The 15,523-nt window shown below is 32.8% G+C and overlaps 2 protein-coding genes and 1 non-coding gene across 3 annotated transcripts; 2 read left to right on the top strand and 1 right to left on the bottom strand.

The window, feature by feature from the left end:
* The first annotated feature begins 7,206 nt into the window (after window positions 1–7,206).
* On the top strand, window positions 7,207–10,529 carry LOC111807730 (putative indole-3-pyruvate monooxygenase YUCCA8). Its single transcript, XM_023693588.2, has 3 exons — window positions 7,207–9,388; window positions 9,484–9,855; window positions 9,985–10,529. Exons 1-3 carry the CDS (start codon window positions 8,717–8,719, stop codon window positions 10,210–10,212), a joined length of 1,272 nt encoding a protein of 423 aa, XP_023549356.2. The 5' UTR covers window positions 7,207–8,716; the 3' UTR covers window positions 10,213–10,529.
* Window positions 10,530–11,050: 521 nt separating this feature from the next.
* TRNAV-AAC (transfer RNA valine (anticodon AAC)) lies at window positions 11,051–11,124 on the bottom strand. Its single transcript has one exon. It is a non-coding gene; the product is annotated as a tRNA-Val (tRNA).
* A 994-nt stretch (window positions 11,125–12,118) lies between these two features.
* LOC111807731 (Thioredoxin superfamily protein) lies at window positions 12,119–15,389 on the top strand. The gene is made up of 5 exons (XM_023693589.2): window positions 12,119–12,510; window positions 12,663–12,736; window positions 13,593–13,667; window positions 14,983–15,009; window positions 15,118–15,389. Exons 1-5 carry the CDS (start codon window positions 12,215–12,217, stop codon window positions 15,192–15,194), a joined length of 549 nt encoding a protein of 182 aa, XP_023549357.2. The 5' UTR covers window positions 12,119–12,214; the 3' UTR covers window positions 15,195–15,389.
* The last annotated feature ends 134 nt before the right edge of the window (window positions 15,390–15,523 follow it).

Genomic DNA, 15,523 nt, shown 5'->3' with positions numbered 1-15,523 from the left:
TCATAATATTATCTTCTAAAAATACCGATTTTAGCCTTGACGTATCGACCAATGAATCTAGCACCGAGACGTTTTATTTCAATTTCATAATATCGGTTAGTCATGTTTAATTTATTTGTTCATATTTTCACACAGTATAGTTTTTCTCGATTTGGGTTGGATTTTTGAAAAGCTGAAAAATGAAGTTCGATGCGTGGGTTGACTTTTTTTTGTCAAGTCAACCTGACCCACTGAACCACCCAACCTTACCTACGGTTAAAAAGATTAAAAATATTTAATATTTGTAACAAATGTTAGTGATGTGTTATAACTGATATTTGAAGTTTATGAGATTTTAGTTATTAATATAACATGTATTATGGACAATCATATTTTCTTTTTTACAAAAAAAATAAAACAACCCGGACAACCTAACCTAACCCAACTCAAAAATAAAGGTTTGGGTTAGGTTGGGTTGGGTTGGGTTGGGTTGTAATCGGACACCAACCCAACCAACCCAGAACTTCGGATTGGTTCAAAAGATTTTTTCAACCCAGCCCATGTACACTTCTAATATTCTCGTCACTCATTCGGATCATATATTTTGTTCAACAAATTCTCTTATGAGCTTGAGTGAAATTAATAAATAGAGGAATTTGAAGGACCGCGTGTTTAAATATGACTCGGGATTATTTGAACTTTATTAGGGTTGGTCCCTCCGATCTTCCACACGTCGTTTCATTGGCCAAAAATCTACATCATTCACATGAATCGTACACACTTCATATGGTGAAGTGATGCATTCCATTTGAAAATATTGATCCTATCCAAAACTTATATAAACCCTAATTGGCAAACATTTTATATTGTTTGACTATGATTATTTATTTCCTCTAACTATATAGTTGTTGGAAAAATGCACATTAAAATGAAATCATGAACCATATCATAATTTCAAATAATTTGCAAATGATTAAAGTCATTTTCAATTATATTCAAGTTGTCTACCTAATTAAAATAATTATATCTAATGTGGGTCAAAGTCCTAAATAATTACAGTAAATAAATGTCATTAATTATTATCCAAATTATGGTAAAAAATTAATTTTTTTTACTTTTGTTCATGTGAAATATGAAACATAGGTACAAAGTCAAATCTTGCAATTTGTACCCTAAAATTGACTTGCTCATATCCATTGATGAAGGTGACATATGAATGTCCCATTCAAACCCACAAAACATTCATAAATGTGATGGAATTTTCCCATTTTCAACATTAAATTCTTTGAATGAAGTTTTGTGGTCGAGATTGAATCGAATTTTGGAGTCTCGAGAGTGATAGGAGAGTAAAAGAAAAACGATTCAATACATGATGGTCTCGATATTCTCCTGCAACATGGTTACATTACCTACTTTCAGTTCTTAAGAGTGAAGACTATCTAAATTCGACACTTGTGAGCTCCAACATTCTCCTACAACACGGTCACACTACCTACTTTTCGCTCCTTAAGAGTGAAGACTATCTCCACAGACCAACACAAGTTGTTCCAGCATGTTTTGTCCTCACTCACATGCATCCAATATAAAACTACTCAAAGTAAAGCGTGCTTAACCATGAAGTTCCTATGATTAAGTCACTGAAAATGAATGCGCACCTTCTTAGTTATCCTATCCTTATAATCGCTCTCATTCCGATTTTGTATCAGTTTCTTCACGTACCCGTTGTTTACTGACTCTAAATGGTATTTTTTAGGATCGCACAACAACGCACACACTCATCTAGATGAACACAAAGAACAAGATAGAGAAAATGCAGGAAGAATATTGGCTAAAAGTTTTGTATTGATCACTACAGAAAGTAGTGTAAGAGAGAATATAGAGAGTACATTTTCAAAGCTCATTTAAAATTAAATAATAAGGCGCAGCCATAACCTAATAGTATTTAGCAATTTTTTAAAAAATTAAGTCAATTAAAAATATCTCATTTAAAATTAAAAAAAAAATAAATTATCTTAACTTAATTCATTTAAACTTATTTATTCAAATTAGATCTCATACCAAAATTCTAATTAATTCAATTAAATTTAAATTATTCTCTTAAATATGAAAATAATGTGAGACGCGTTAAAATGATAACATAAAAAATATTAAAAATGTGATATATTTAAATAAAAATAGAATAACAATTTTTTAAATTCAATTATTAATAAGTTTGTTCTTAATATAAATTTAGTTCTTTGAATTTATCTAAAAAAAATGTTTTTGAATTTTTTGTCCTCTCTCCAAAAATAGTTTCAAATATCTTGAATGTGCAAAAAGACAAATGTTCTTGTTTTTTATTTATTTATTTAAATATTAAAATTGTTTCAATAATTGAATTTTCCATTGCTAAAAACTAATTAAATACCCCAAAAATATATTTATAATTATGTCTACCATATGGTTGGTTCGCAATATTTTTAAAGCTATGGTATGGACGTTATTTTAATTAAAGCTTTCGAAACTTAAGTAAATCAAACCGACCATATCAATATTTAAGGCTAACGATCCCATCTCTTTAAAATAATTATATTGATATAAAAATTATATGTTTAGTCAAAATTAGATTTTTGTTTTCAAATATTTAATTTTAAAATTTGACTAATTTCCAATTTAATTCTCTCTTAATAAATAAATTATCAACTGCCTTTCCATGTGGTCTCATGTGTTTCTCCCACATCTCTCTTTGTATTAATTCAGTTATTATAGTTGCTAGGTTAGTTATTGCTTCTGAATTAACTAATATTAATTAATTTAATTAATTAATTAATTTAAGAGAGAAGAAAATCTAGCTATTTTACTGAATTAATTTATTAATGGAGTTGACTAAATAATATTATTTCATTATTGAGTGTAATTTTTGAGTTCATCACATGAATTAATTCCTTCCTTTTATTTTATTTTTTATTTTTTTAAAATTTAAAAAAAAAAAAAAAAAAAAAACTGAATATTTGGGCGGTTAGGATCATTTTAAAGCAAACACTAAAACTCAAATCCGGCTAACTACCGCCCTTAGATATTGCCTGCCACCTATTTATAATGCATCCCATGTGCTATTTTTTATTTCCCCTCCATTTATTTATAATTAACCTAATTAATTAATGTATATTATTTTATTTTCATCTAAAATTTAATTCAATTTTATTAATCGAGACTCGACTCGTTTTTCTTTTGGAGTCTTAGTCATTTTTTATTATACCATGTTAAAAATGATGCTCTGATACTATGTTAGATGAACACGACTCTCCACAATAGTATGATATTGTCCACTTTGAGACTGAACTCTCATAGTTTAACTATATAATATATAATATTTTATAACATATTAGGCATAATATTACACTAAAAGAGGCAAAAATAATAATAATAATAATAAATAAAGGAATTGTTTTTGGTAATTAATCCAAATTTGAATATAAATTATTAGATTTAAAAATAATAATCCATTGGGGAAATCAAAGCATGTTGAAGAACTAAAGTGTGTGAGGATGGAAGAAGGGGGCGGCACCTAGATTGAAGAGACTAATTAAAACTTAATTTAATTTTAATTTAATTTAATTTAATTTGATTTTAATTTAATATTATTTATATTTTATATTTTATTTATTGAAATTATCAAATCAATAATGGCAGAAGGGAATGGAATGTGGCAGATGCAATGCCTCCCCTTCTAACATGCCATCTTTTTCACTAATTCCCTTCTTTAATTTTATTTTTCTTTATTATTCCAAATAAAATCATTTTTTAATTCTATTTATTTATTTATTTTATTTATAAATGCTACCCTCTACTTCATCCAAATTGTTTTTCCCACCCACTTCTGTATTATTATTGTGTTAACAAATGTGGCAGTGAATTGAACCATTGACCTAAAAAAATAATAATAATTTATTTATTTATTTATTTATTTATTTATATTTTAATTAATTTTCTATTCTCGAGATCCCTCAACTATAATTCTAACCAACTTCAAAATAGCTCCCGAGTTAAATTAACGTTTAATTATCCATGTCTGTAAAGATTTAAATGTCTGACTTCTAGATCAAAAATTTAAATTAAATTATCAAATAAAATATATTTTTTTAAAATTTTAATTAATATATAAATTTATTTTGATGTACTTTTAAAAATATTTTAAAACGCCCTCTTGATGTACGAGTAAATTATAGCATTTTTTTAATTAATAATTTAGTATACGTGGCAAACGTAAAGATAACCACGTGTTCTCTTGAAGTTAATAATTAAAATATAATATAATGGTTAGGATTAGAACACATTGGGGTAATTTATTTTTACTATTTTTCTTTTAATATATTTTTTTTTATAATATGGTTTTATACATTACATTATAAGGTTCATATATGTGTAACACTTAAATTTTTGTTTCTTCTAAAAAAAGCATTTTTATGTTTTAAAACATATTAAATTGAATATTATTGAGGTTTTAAAACATATTAAAACATATTAAAACATTAGAAGTTAGTAAAAGGAAGAAAAAAAACATGTTTGACCAAAGTTTTTAATGTCTTATATTGACCAAAGTCCCATGTTCTTAAAGTGAATATAATTGCATATCTTGGTACCAATCATAGTTACAAAGATCATAGATCACAAAATATCTAAACACATGAAAGAAAATATTCCCACCTTTAATTAATTAAGTCCTTACTAATTTTCATTTAAACCCCAAAAAAAAAAAATTAAAATTAAAATTTTAAAATTAACAAAAGTGAGTCACTATGAATCACATGAAAAGAAAATAAAAATTAATTAATTTATGCCCTTATAGATTCTTCAAGATTTCTTTTATTTTTTTTCTTTGTAATTATCTTAATTATATATATATATATATATATATTCTTGTATTTAATTTAATTAATTAATTCAAAATTTGAAATTGGAGTAATTATTAATTTTGTTTATTGTTGCAATGTTTGTGGAATTGTATATGTTTGTGACATATAATGGAAGCATATATTTTCTCTAATAATAATAATAAATAAATAAATAAGGGTTGTTTTGGAACATAGCATTTGACATAGGAAAAGTCCAAAATGCCCTTTATACCTATGACTTCACGAGAAAATTAAAGGGTGTTTTTGGTTAAGACTTATTGATAGTTAAACGTGCTTAGCTTGGAGAAATTTTAAGGAATTATGTGAATAAGAATAAAACATGTTAAAATGACGAGTAGGTCACGAGGTCATCTCACAAGGGTGCAGGAGAATGTCGAGACCATCAGTGTTGAATCTAGATTCCAAATTTTGGTCGAGTCTTGGACATAAGATATTACTGTTAAGAATGTATCGAGCGTTTTATCTTAGAAATTATTATTCACACAGCTGAGTTCGAGAGAGATCGAACGAGAAACTAATACGTTAAAATAGAAACTTTTTTGAAAATCTAATGGGTCCTTTTATAATCATGAAATGAACCTAACTTCATAATTTTTGTTCATTTAATAAATTGATTCTAATTAATAATTAGCTTTACCAAAAGGGCTTTCACTAATTAATCTTAAACCAAAACAGTATTAAAATGAAGTGATTAGGCAAACTATTAGAACATGATTATTAATCAAGCTTTAGTACCATTAAACTTAATTATCCCACTAATTAATTTGGTATGAAAAGGGTATTTTGGTCCAAATAATTATGCATTTCGTAATTATTTTGAAAAATCCACCTGTCATATATTCCAAGCAAGATATGTAGGTAATTAAAACAATATTTAATATTTAATTTACAATTTAAATATAAATATTAGCAATTATATATTTATTTATATTTTTATGAGCAGAAAGTGCACGTTATTGATATAGATAGTAACTATCAATTTCTTTCCATCTTTGTCAGTCATACTTGCATTATCAATTTAAAATATCTTATACAACAATTAATTTTTATTAATGCTATAAAAATGAGCAAATTTTGGTTGGCAGTATCTAATTTGGGTCGAGATAAGATTTTATTTATAATTATTTAGAAAATAATATAAATATTAAAAAATAATTAAAAAAAAAAAAGTGGAAAATATTGGAATAAGGTTGCATACAAAAACCAATGATTTTTTTGGTTTCTTCAACCTTTTAGCTCCACGCGTGACTGAAAAAACTCACTATTAATTAATATCACACTCAATTTTTCCCAAAAAGAAATAATAAATAAATAAACAACTTTTCAGGGTATTTTAAAAAATAAATATAAATTATTTATTTATTTATTTTTAGGGTTTAAAAGAAAATGGGGTATTAGAAAAAAAAAGTGCATATTCCCATGCCAAAAGTGGAAATTCCTAGCTGGGTGTGGGAGCATTGCAAGGCTGGTTGGGTGGCTGCGGATATCAAGAATAGCCCCCCAAAACCCTCCATTTTTATAATCCCGTCCTCCCGACCTTTCTAAATATCTATTTTAATCTTTGAGTTTAACTATTCTAGGTTAACTCCTCCAATACACGTCCACGTCCACGTCCACGACGCCTTTTTCTAGGTTCATAGACTTCAGGCAGATATTTTAAAAGTTCAAAAACTAAAAGAAAATTTAATATATATTTAATCGAAATATGTCGATTTCAAGAACTATTAATACCCACAAAATGATCTCGTCGAAGTGAAAGAACGTCCCTACTTAATTTTGACTAAATATCTAATGATTTATTAGGCTTTTAAAGTTCGGGTTTGAGGTTGGAAATGATGATGGGATATAGGTTTCCAAAAGAGAAAAGAAAATGCCAAACCCCCATAGGCTCCAAATCTCACTTTTCATGAAAAGGAGTTTAGATTGTAATTTTCGTGTGTATATTATTAGTCCCGATGGCCACGTAACCTCTTTTTCTTTACACTTTCGTATCATATCTTTCACCGTCTAAATCTATATCGTTTTTATCTAAACATGCCTTCTGAATATGATGTCTTTGCACTTTTTAAGGTTTATATGTAGCCAGCAGTCGTGAAAAGAAGAGAAAAATTGTACTTGAACTTTTAATTCTCCAATGTAATGACGTTTGTCCTCCTATTTCAAGAGATATATCGATTTAGTATTTCACAGTAGAAATATATGAACTTCAAACTATGTATAGCTTAGCTACACCGATTACTATTCCAAAAGTCAAAATGTTTGAACTTACGAGAAGTTTGGGAGATCTTACATTGATTGGAGAAGAGAACGAAACATTTCTTCTAATCTTGTGGAAACCTCTCCCGAGTTGACGTGTTTTAAAACCTTGATAGAAAGCTCAAAGAAAACAATATCTGCTAGCGGTAGACTTGAGTTGTTACAAACTTTGTCGTTCATCACTTTCTTCGAAGGTGGGGCCGGGAAGAAAAATCAATATGATATTAAAATATATATATATAGAGAGAGAGAGAGAGAGAGTTAATGTTGTTTTATCAGCATAGATAATGAAGTGTACCAGTTGGCAAGATGGGTGGTGTGAGTCATAAAACAAAACAGCCTTTCGACTCAGCAAAATTCTAAATTCCCTTTGCAGCTTTGTTTTTCTGGGGTCCAGAGATGCTGACGTGTGGCCCCCTCATCCCATGCCCTCCTCTTCCTCCCTCCACGTGGGATCCATTCTACATGTCCTAGTCAGCATTCTCTACCCCCCTCCCCACATTTTTCTCTCCATCATTGATATTAAATCTCTCTGCTGGAGGCTTACCTGATTCAACTCCCTTTGAAAACTCCATCTCTCCCTTTCATTGTTCCCTTATTCTCTCTTTCACACTCCGATCTAATCCATTTACCGTCACTATAGACCCGACTCAAGTTATAAAATGGTAATTAAAGTCTTATCTATAAAGCTATAACAGCCTTAAGCCCACGGTTAGTAGATATAGTTCTCTAAGCTTTCCCTCAATGTTTTCAAAACATAGAGATGTTTTCCCACCCTTATAAAGAATGTCTCGTTCTCCTCCCCAAGCGAGGTGAGATCTCACAATCCACCTCTCTCCAGGCCCAGCATCCTCGTCGTTCCCTTCTTGAATCTATGTGGAACCCTTCGATCCACCTCCCTTCGAGGCCCAGCATCCTAAGTGGTACACTGCCTCGTGTCCACCCTCTTCACTGAAACATCGTCCAGTGTCAAGATCTGATACCATTTGTAACGGTCCAAGCCCACCACTAACATATATGGTCCTATTTTACTTTCCCTTTCGGGCTTCACTTCAAAGTTCTTTTAAAACGTGTCTGTTAGGAGGAGGTTTCCACACACTTATAAAAGAATGTTTCGTTCTCCTCTCCGACTAACGTTGGATCTCGATCGATCTTAATGAAGTGTAAGAAGTAATGTATTAGTGAGAACTAAATATAATATTGAGAAAGGGAAGAGGGAATAAGGAAATAAAATAATGAAGGGGTAGGCAGAAGCTTATGATTTGAGAATGACCCTCCAAACCTCATTGACTCCCACTTCCATCACATGCATCTCTCTTTCTCTTTCTTCCTTTGGAGGCATCCAATTCTGCTTATTTAAGCCCCTCCCCTCCTCCCTTCATTCTCATCCTCTCAACAATCAAATTTCTCCTCTCTGTTTCCCAAACCCTTCAAACTTTACTCACAATCTTCTCTTACAAACAAACCCATTACCAAAACTCTACCTATTGCCTGTTTCTTGGCATCCATCCACAAGAACACAACCACAACCACAGTTTTCAATCAAACAAAACAAAACAAAGCTTGTTTGACATACCTCAGTAGTGATGGAGAACTTGTTTCGTCTTGCTGATCACGATGACTTCTTCTCTCGTCGATGCATCTGGGTTAACGGTCCGGTGATCGTTGGAGCTGGACCGTCTGGACTGGCCACAGCTGCTTGTCTTAGAGAACAAGGGGTGCCTTTTGTAGTCCTTGAACGAGCTGAATGCATAGCTTCTCTGTGGCAAAAGCGCACCTATGATAGGCTTAAGCTTCACCTTCCAAAGCAATTCTGCCAGCTCCCTAAACTCCCTTTCCCTGAAGACTTCCCTGAATACCCAACCAAGAGACAGTTCATTGAGTACCTTGAATCATACGCCAAGCATTTTGAGATCAACCCACAATTCAATGAGTGTGTTCAATCAGCAAGGTATGATGAAACCAGTGGCCTGTGGCGCGTCAAAACTGTTTCGACTGCTGGGTCGACGCGCAATGAGGTCGAGTACATTTGCCGATGGCTCGTCGTGGCCACCGGCGAGAATGCTGAACGTGTAATGCCCGACATCGAAGGATTAAGCGAGTTTAGCGGTGATGTCTCGCACGCTTGTGAATACAAGTCTGGAGAGAAGTTCACCGGAAAGAAAGTGGTGGTAGTTGGCTGTGGCAACTCAGGCATGGAAGTTTCTCTAGACTTGTGCAACCACAATGCCTCACCTTCAATGGTGGTGCGAAGCTCGGTAAGCATTAGAACAAACTAAAAACATCACTGTTCTAACATTTTGAATCTTGGAATTTTGGTTCTAATGGTGTTTGCTTCCTCTGTTTTCAACAGGTCCATGTCTTACCAAGAGAGGTTCTTGGAAAATCAACATTTGAACTAGCTGTTTTGATGATGAAATGGCTACCCCTCTGGCTGGTTGACAAGCTCTTGTTGATCCTGGCATGGCTGATGCTCGGAAACATCGAAAATTACGGCCTCAAACGGCCATCAATTGGGCCATTGCAGCTCAAAAACGTGGTGGGGAAGACCCCTGTTCTTGACATTGGAGCACTGGAGAAAATCAAATCCGGTGACATCAAAGTAGTTCCTGGAATCAAACGGTTCACTCGCAACCAAGTAGAGCTCGTCAATGGCGAAAAGCTCGATGTAGATTCAGTAGTTTTGGCTACTGGGTACCGCAGCAATGTCCCCTCTTGGCTTCAGGTGAGGCAAACATTCAGTTTAAACTTAAATTTTTTTCTCAGAGTAATTTCGTCGAACACATCGTAGGCATAAAAAAAAAAAAAAAATCACAAACATGGCTAACCAGACATTTGGTCTTGAAATGATCAGGAAGGCGAATTCTTCTCGAAAAACGGATTCCCAAAAGCAGCATCGCCACATGCATGGAAGGGAAATGCAGGGCTATACGCAGTCGGGTTCTCGAGAAGAGGGCTATCGGGGGCTTCGTCGGACGCCATGAAAATAGCTGAAGACATCGGCAGTGTCTGGAAGGCGGAGACAAAGCAACAGAAGAAGAGAAGCACGGCATGCCATAGACGATGCATTTCCCAGTTCTGAAAAAATGACCGCCATTGATGATTTTGGCGAAGGTGTAAAGAAGAAGAATACAAATAATACTGTAAAAAGAAAAAAAGAAGACAGAAACAGAGCCCTCTCCAGAAGCCCAATTTTAGACAAATTTGTTATGGGCATTTTGTAAAAGATGGAAGATGAGGCTTTTTCTTTTTCTCCTGTTCCTTCATTTGTTCATCCAATTTACTCCTAATTAACACTTCTGTTCATCAACCATTCTTTTGATATCACAACCCGAATCAAATCACCATTTCCTTAATCATTTCTATTCTTGCTCAATTTAGACAAATCCCATGAATCTTTTATCTGATCACTTTATCATCCCTAAACTATGTCTTAACTAATTATAATGAGGCGTTTTCGAGTATTCAAAGCTGTAATTCTAGTACTCAGTTTATCAAGTTGTAGCAATGAGTCATCTTACATTCAACCGCCAGTTTCACTATTCGACACCAATGCTTGTATAAAATTTGTGGGCTTGAATTATAGAAAGATAAGTCAGATTTAGTGTATATACGACTGTTTATATAACCGAATAAAATAAATTTTAGGGTTTATGTTACTTGAAAAGTAATAAAAGAAAGACAAGTTGAAGATAGAAATAAATAATCTAATAGGTTTGACCATTAGTGAAATAATAGATGATTATTAGAGCATTTGTTAGCGTTGCCTGGCACATGGAATCCCCAATTATCACACTTTCATTTCAATTTATTAATAATAATTATTATTTAATTATTTATTATAATTAGAATTAATTATTATCATTTCAAAAACTCTCCAATATTTTAAAAATAAATAAAAATAAAAAAAACAAATCATTTGGCTTCGCCCGGATTCGAACCGGAGACCTTCAGTGTGTTAGACTGACGTGATAACCAACTACACCACGAAACCTTTGATGGCTATTATTTCTTATATTTGGGCTCGGCCCATTAATCCAAAGAACAGAGAATTTTGAATTTTTATTTTCTATTATTGTATTGGATACATTTAATGTTTAATGGCAAATTCTTAACCATTTTTTATTTTTAAAAATTAATTAATTTTTACATACAAATTTCAATTTCATATTTTATTATATTTTATGAAATCCTAATTTGTGTTTAATAGTTTATGATTATTACCATAATCAAAATTTAGAAATTAAATTTGTAATTTTTAAAGGTTAGAGGTCACTTATAATGACAAAAAATAAAATAAAATAAATTGTTTTAATATTCTAAAATATATGTTATATTTCCAAAATAGTTATAATAATTTAAGGATATAACCAAAATAAATAATATATATTTATATATGGATTCTATTTCTTTATTTTTATTCATTTCCTTATTTTTTCTATCATTGCATAATTAATTTTGTATTCATCGGGGATGAGTATAAGATTCTACTTTATCAATAATTATTATTTTAATACTAAATTATATTCTGGTGAAAAATTGTTTATTTATTTTATGTATATTGACTTAACAAAGTGCTTTACATGAACTTAGATGACGTGTCAATTTAAAGATAATTATCTACATCACTATTTGAATCAGGTGAAAGTGTGATATGCTCGATCGAACCTAATTGGTTTATACTAGATTAAATATGGATATCTTTCGAAGATCGAGATAATTATAAGCCAACCCATATCATTCATATATATATATATATATATATATATATATATATATATATACATATTTGTTATATTTAATAGTATTATTTATATAATTTAGAATAGATATTATAGTCATTAGTTAATAAAAAATTAAAGAGCTATTTTTCTTAATTCCTAAAATAAGTGATATCGGCTAAAAATAGTAAAATGTGGTTGGAAAAACAGCCCGTTTTTATTTATTATTTTATTATTATTATTATTATTATTATTTTAATAAAGTTTTATTTATGATCTTCGGCAAAAGTAAAGCGGGAGTGAGTTTGTGATAGGTCACAGCAAATTCACAGGAGGAAGAAGGAGACCTTCAACTTGAAATCAATGGCAGTTCCTTCCAATTTCACCTCTCCTCCTCTAACTTCTCATCGCACTCTTTCCTTCTTCTTCAAAGCTTCTGTTTTATCCCTTCCTTTTTACAACGCCTGCGCATCCAAATCCATTTCAATCTCCAAACACAATGCCCTCAACAATGGATCCACGAGGATCAGACCTATGTCGATTAGAGCTGTCTCCTCCTCCTCTTCTTCTTCTTCTTCCTTTGGTTCTAGACTCGAGGAGAGTGTCAAAACTACAATTACTCAGAATCCTGTTGTTGTTTACTCCAAGACATGGTGTTCGTGAGTTCAAATCTCATCCATCTCATCTTTATATTTGTAATGCTTTTTTTCGATTTCCTTCGTGTTCTCTTTCCTTTTCCAGATTTGGGTTTCTTGAGTTTACTGGATATATTTTGAAGCCGGATCGTTCGTTGGTAATCTCTTTTTTGAAGGTATTCTTCTGAGGTTAAGACGTTGTTCAAGAGGCTTGGAGCGCAGCCATTGGTCATTGAATTGGATGAATTAGGTACTTTTTCTTCTATTCTTATTACACTTGCTGGTAGATTTGCTCGAGGGGATCTGAGTACTGAAATCACTTTTTCTTTTTCCCTCTATAACGATAACTGCCATTCCTGTCATACTTAAATTTTTTGGATTAAGTTGTAAGTTAATTGTTGAGGATGGTTGGGAGAGGAGTCCCACATTGGCTAACCAAATGGAAGATCATGGGTTAGTAAGGAATACTATCTTCATTGGTACGAGATTCGTGGTTCCTAACATGGTATCATAGCATGTCCTTAACTTAGACATGTCAATAGAATCCTCAAGTTTCGAACAAAGAAGTTGTGAGCCTCAAAGGTGTAGTCAAAAGTGACTCAAGTATTGAATAAATGGTGTACTTTGTTCGAGGGCTCCAAAGAACGAGTCGAGCCTCGATTAAGAGGAGATTGTTTGAGGGCTATTGTTTGAGGGGAGGATTGTTGGGAAAGAAGTCCCACATTGACTAATTAAGGGGAAGATCATGAGTTTATAAGTAAGAAATATTAACTTCATTGGTACGAGGCCTTTTGGGGAAACCAAAAGCAAATCCATGAGAGCTTTTGTTCAAAGTGGACAATATCATACCATTGGAAAAATTCGTGGTTCCTAACATTAATATGATCTCATACCTAGAGATACTCAATTTAAGCGGAATATGACCCTTGTATGTTACTTTCTTCTGAATTGATGATGTTAATAGTTCATGTGTTAACTTGTATGAATCAAATTGATATCCTTTAGCTATTTGCTTTGATTTAAACCATCGTGAGTTTTTCATTGCATTTAATGTCTTCTTGAATCCGTTTATGCATCTTGTAAGCTGACAAGTTTTTTCCCTTCAGGTCCCCAAGGGCCACAACTGCAAAAGGTACTTGAGAGGCTTACGGGACAACATACGGTACCAAATGTTTTCATCGGTTAGTATTGTTTAATCACAATTATCAATCTTATGTATGTTGAAAATATTATCATTTTATGTTTACGTGGTTCTCTGTTTTAGTTATGAAACTTGGTGCTTTCACATTTTCATCGATTAACATTTGATACATACAAAAACATTGCTTCTAATAGTGATTTTGTGTCTAGTCTTCATTGAATACCTTTACTTATGATCCCGAACGTACCCCTTGGTTCGATATAACCATCTAGAAATAAAAATGGTTGTCTATATGCTGAGAACCGAAGCATATATAGGGGTTTAGTTTAGGATTTTCGGTCTCATTAAATAAGTAGAGCACGACGTGTTAGACCCTCAATCGGGGGACACGTGACTTGGCTCTAGGTGTCTTACCTGAGTCTAGATCTGATCATGTATGGGGTGGCACACTCAAAAGGATGGGTCCAAGGAAGGTGGCAACATTTACGCGTAGTAGGTGGTTGTCGCTCTGACAATTGCACGAATGAATGCTGCTTGTTAAGAGACAAAGACACTTTAGTTTGAGTATTGTGTCTATGTCCATATCCATGCTTCTTAGTTTGTATATACATACTTTGTTCTTGGACTGGAAGCAAGTGATTTTATATATGAAGTTTGAAAATGGGATAGGAAGATCCTTTTTCCAACCTTATTTTTTCGTGTTTATGAATGGATTGCTCGTACAATCCACAAGCATGCTTACTAATAGGGGAAGCGCCTCAGCTTCGCATCATCCCCGATATATATTTGTGAAGAACCTCAATGAACTAACTACTCACTGCTCGAGCTTACGTTAGTCGTAGAAACCGCTCACTACTATGTGCTAAGTTTCTTCCTTCCCTCCATGTCTTTTTTGTTTTAGGAGACGGTGGAGGTTTTTTGACCCACCACTGATTTAAACCACAAAACTCTAGCTTTTGCCTCTAGAAAAGTTCCATGGATGAGTTGAAAATGCCTCGGAGCACCTCTTAGCGAACACCAAGTCTCTTTGTTTTAAATAGGTTATCCTGTATTAGTCGATCAATCAACAAAGGTTTGAATAATGACTGACTCGTTTTTTAGCCTATGAAAGGAAATTTCATTAGAACATATAACAAATGCACGTACTATCCACGTAGAAGAAATCCCCCCCCCCCCCCCCCCCCCCCCCCCCATGTTAAAAAATACTGCCCCTTTGTGTTGTTTCGAATAATGACTACCGTTCTATTTCATGGAGTCTCGTCATCTAAAGATTTTTCGATCTAGTTTAGTTTGTATCACTTATTCTTGGACGCATACCGAGTATTGTTTAAACTCACATACCTCTCTGTGGCCAGGGGGCAAGCACATAGGCGGTTGTACAGGTACTTTTTTTTTTTTTTTTACCAAAGCTTTCATATAATGATAACATACATTGCTTGCTTCACTTATATTGATTATCGATGTCGCTTGTGCTCGCCGTTGTGATGCAGATACTGTGAAACTATACCGAAAAGGAGAGCTCGAGCCTTTGCTATCTGAAGCGAATGCTAAAAATACAGAGACATAAGGCTATAGGCACATTTTGTTTTCTTAGCCATTTGCTGACTGACCTGTTGATTTTCTTAATTCTACCTCGAGTGACACTTGCGTTTCTAGTTAGGAACATGTATTTTAAGATATTTGTGGATGCATTTGTTTCAAGGAAGGATCTCCAGTTTATGCATGAAATAAGAGAGCATTTTATTCCCATTTGGAAAGAAAAGCCTTCCATTTCCGTCAAATGACCTGGCCTCCCTTGCCCGGTTTACGATCCAGGCTCCCTTTCCTGTCTATGCTATGCTCCTATGGCACAGGCTTACCACGTTCCGCGCCTGTAACGTTTTTGCCAAACGGTCT

Source organism: Cucurbita pepo, chromosome 12, assembly GCF_057944985.1.
Source record: "Cucurbita pepo subsp. pepo isolate OVF chromosome 12, ASM5794498v1, whole genome shotgun sequence".
Classification (NCBI taxonomy): Eukaryota; Viridiplantae; Streptophyta; class Magnoliopsida; order Cucurbitales; family Cucurbitaceae; genus Cucurbita; species Cucurbita pepo.
Note: the sequence above shows the minus strand (reverse complement) of the source record. Positions and strands in the feature narration are given on the sequence as shown.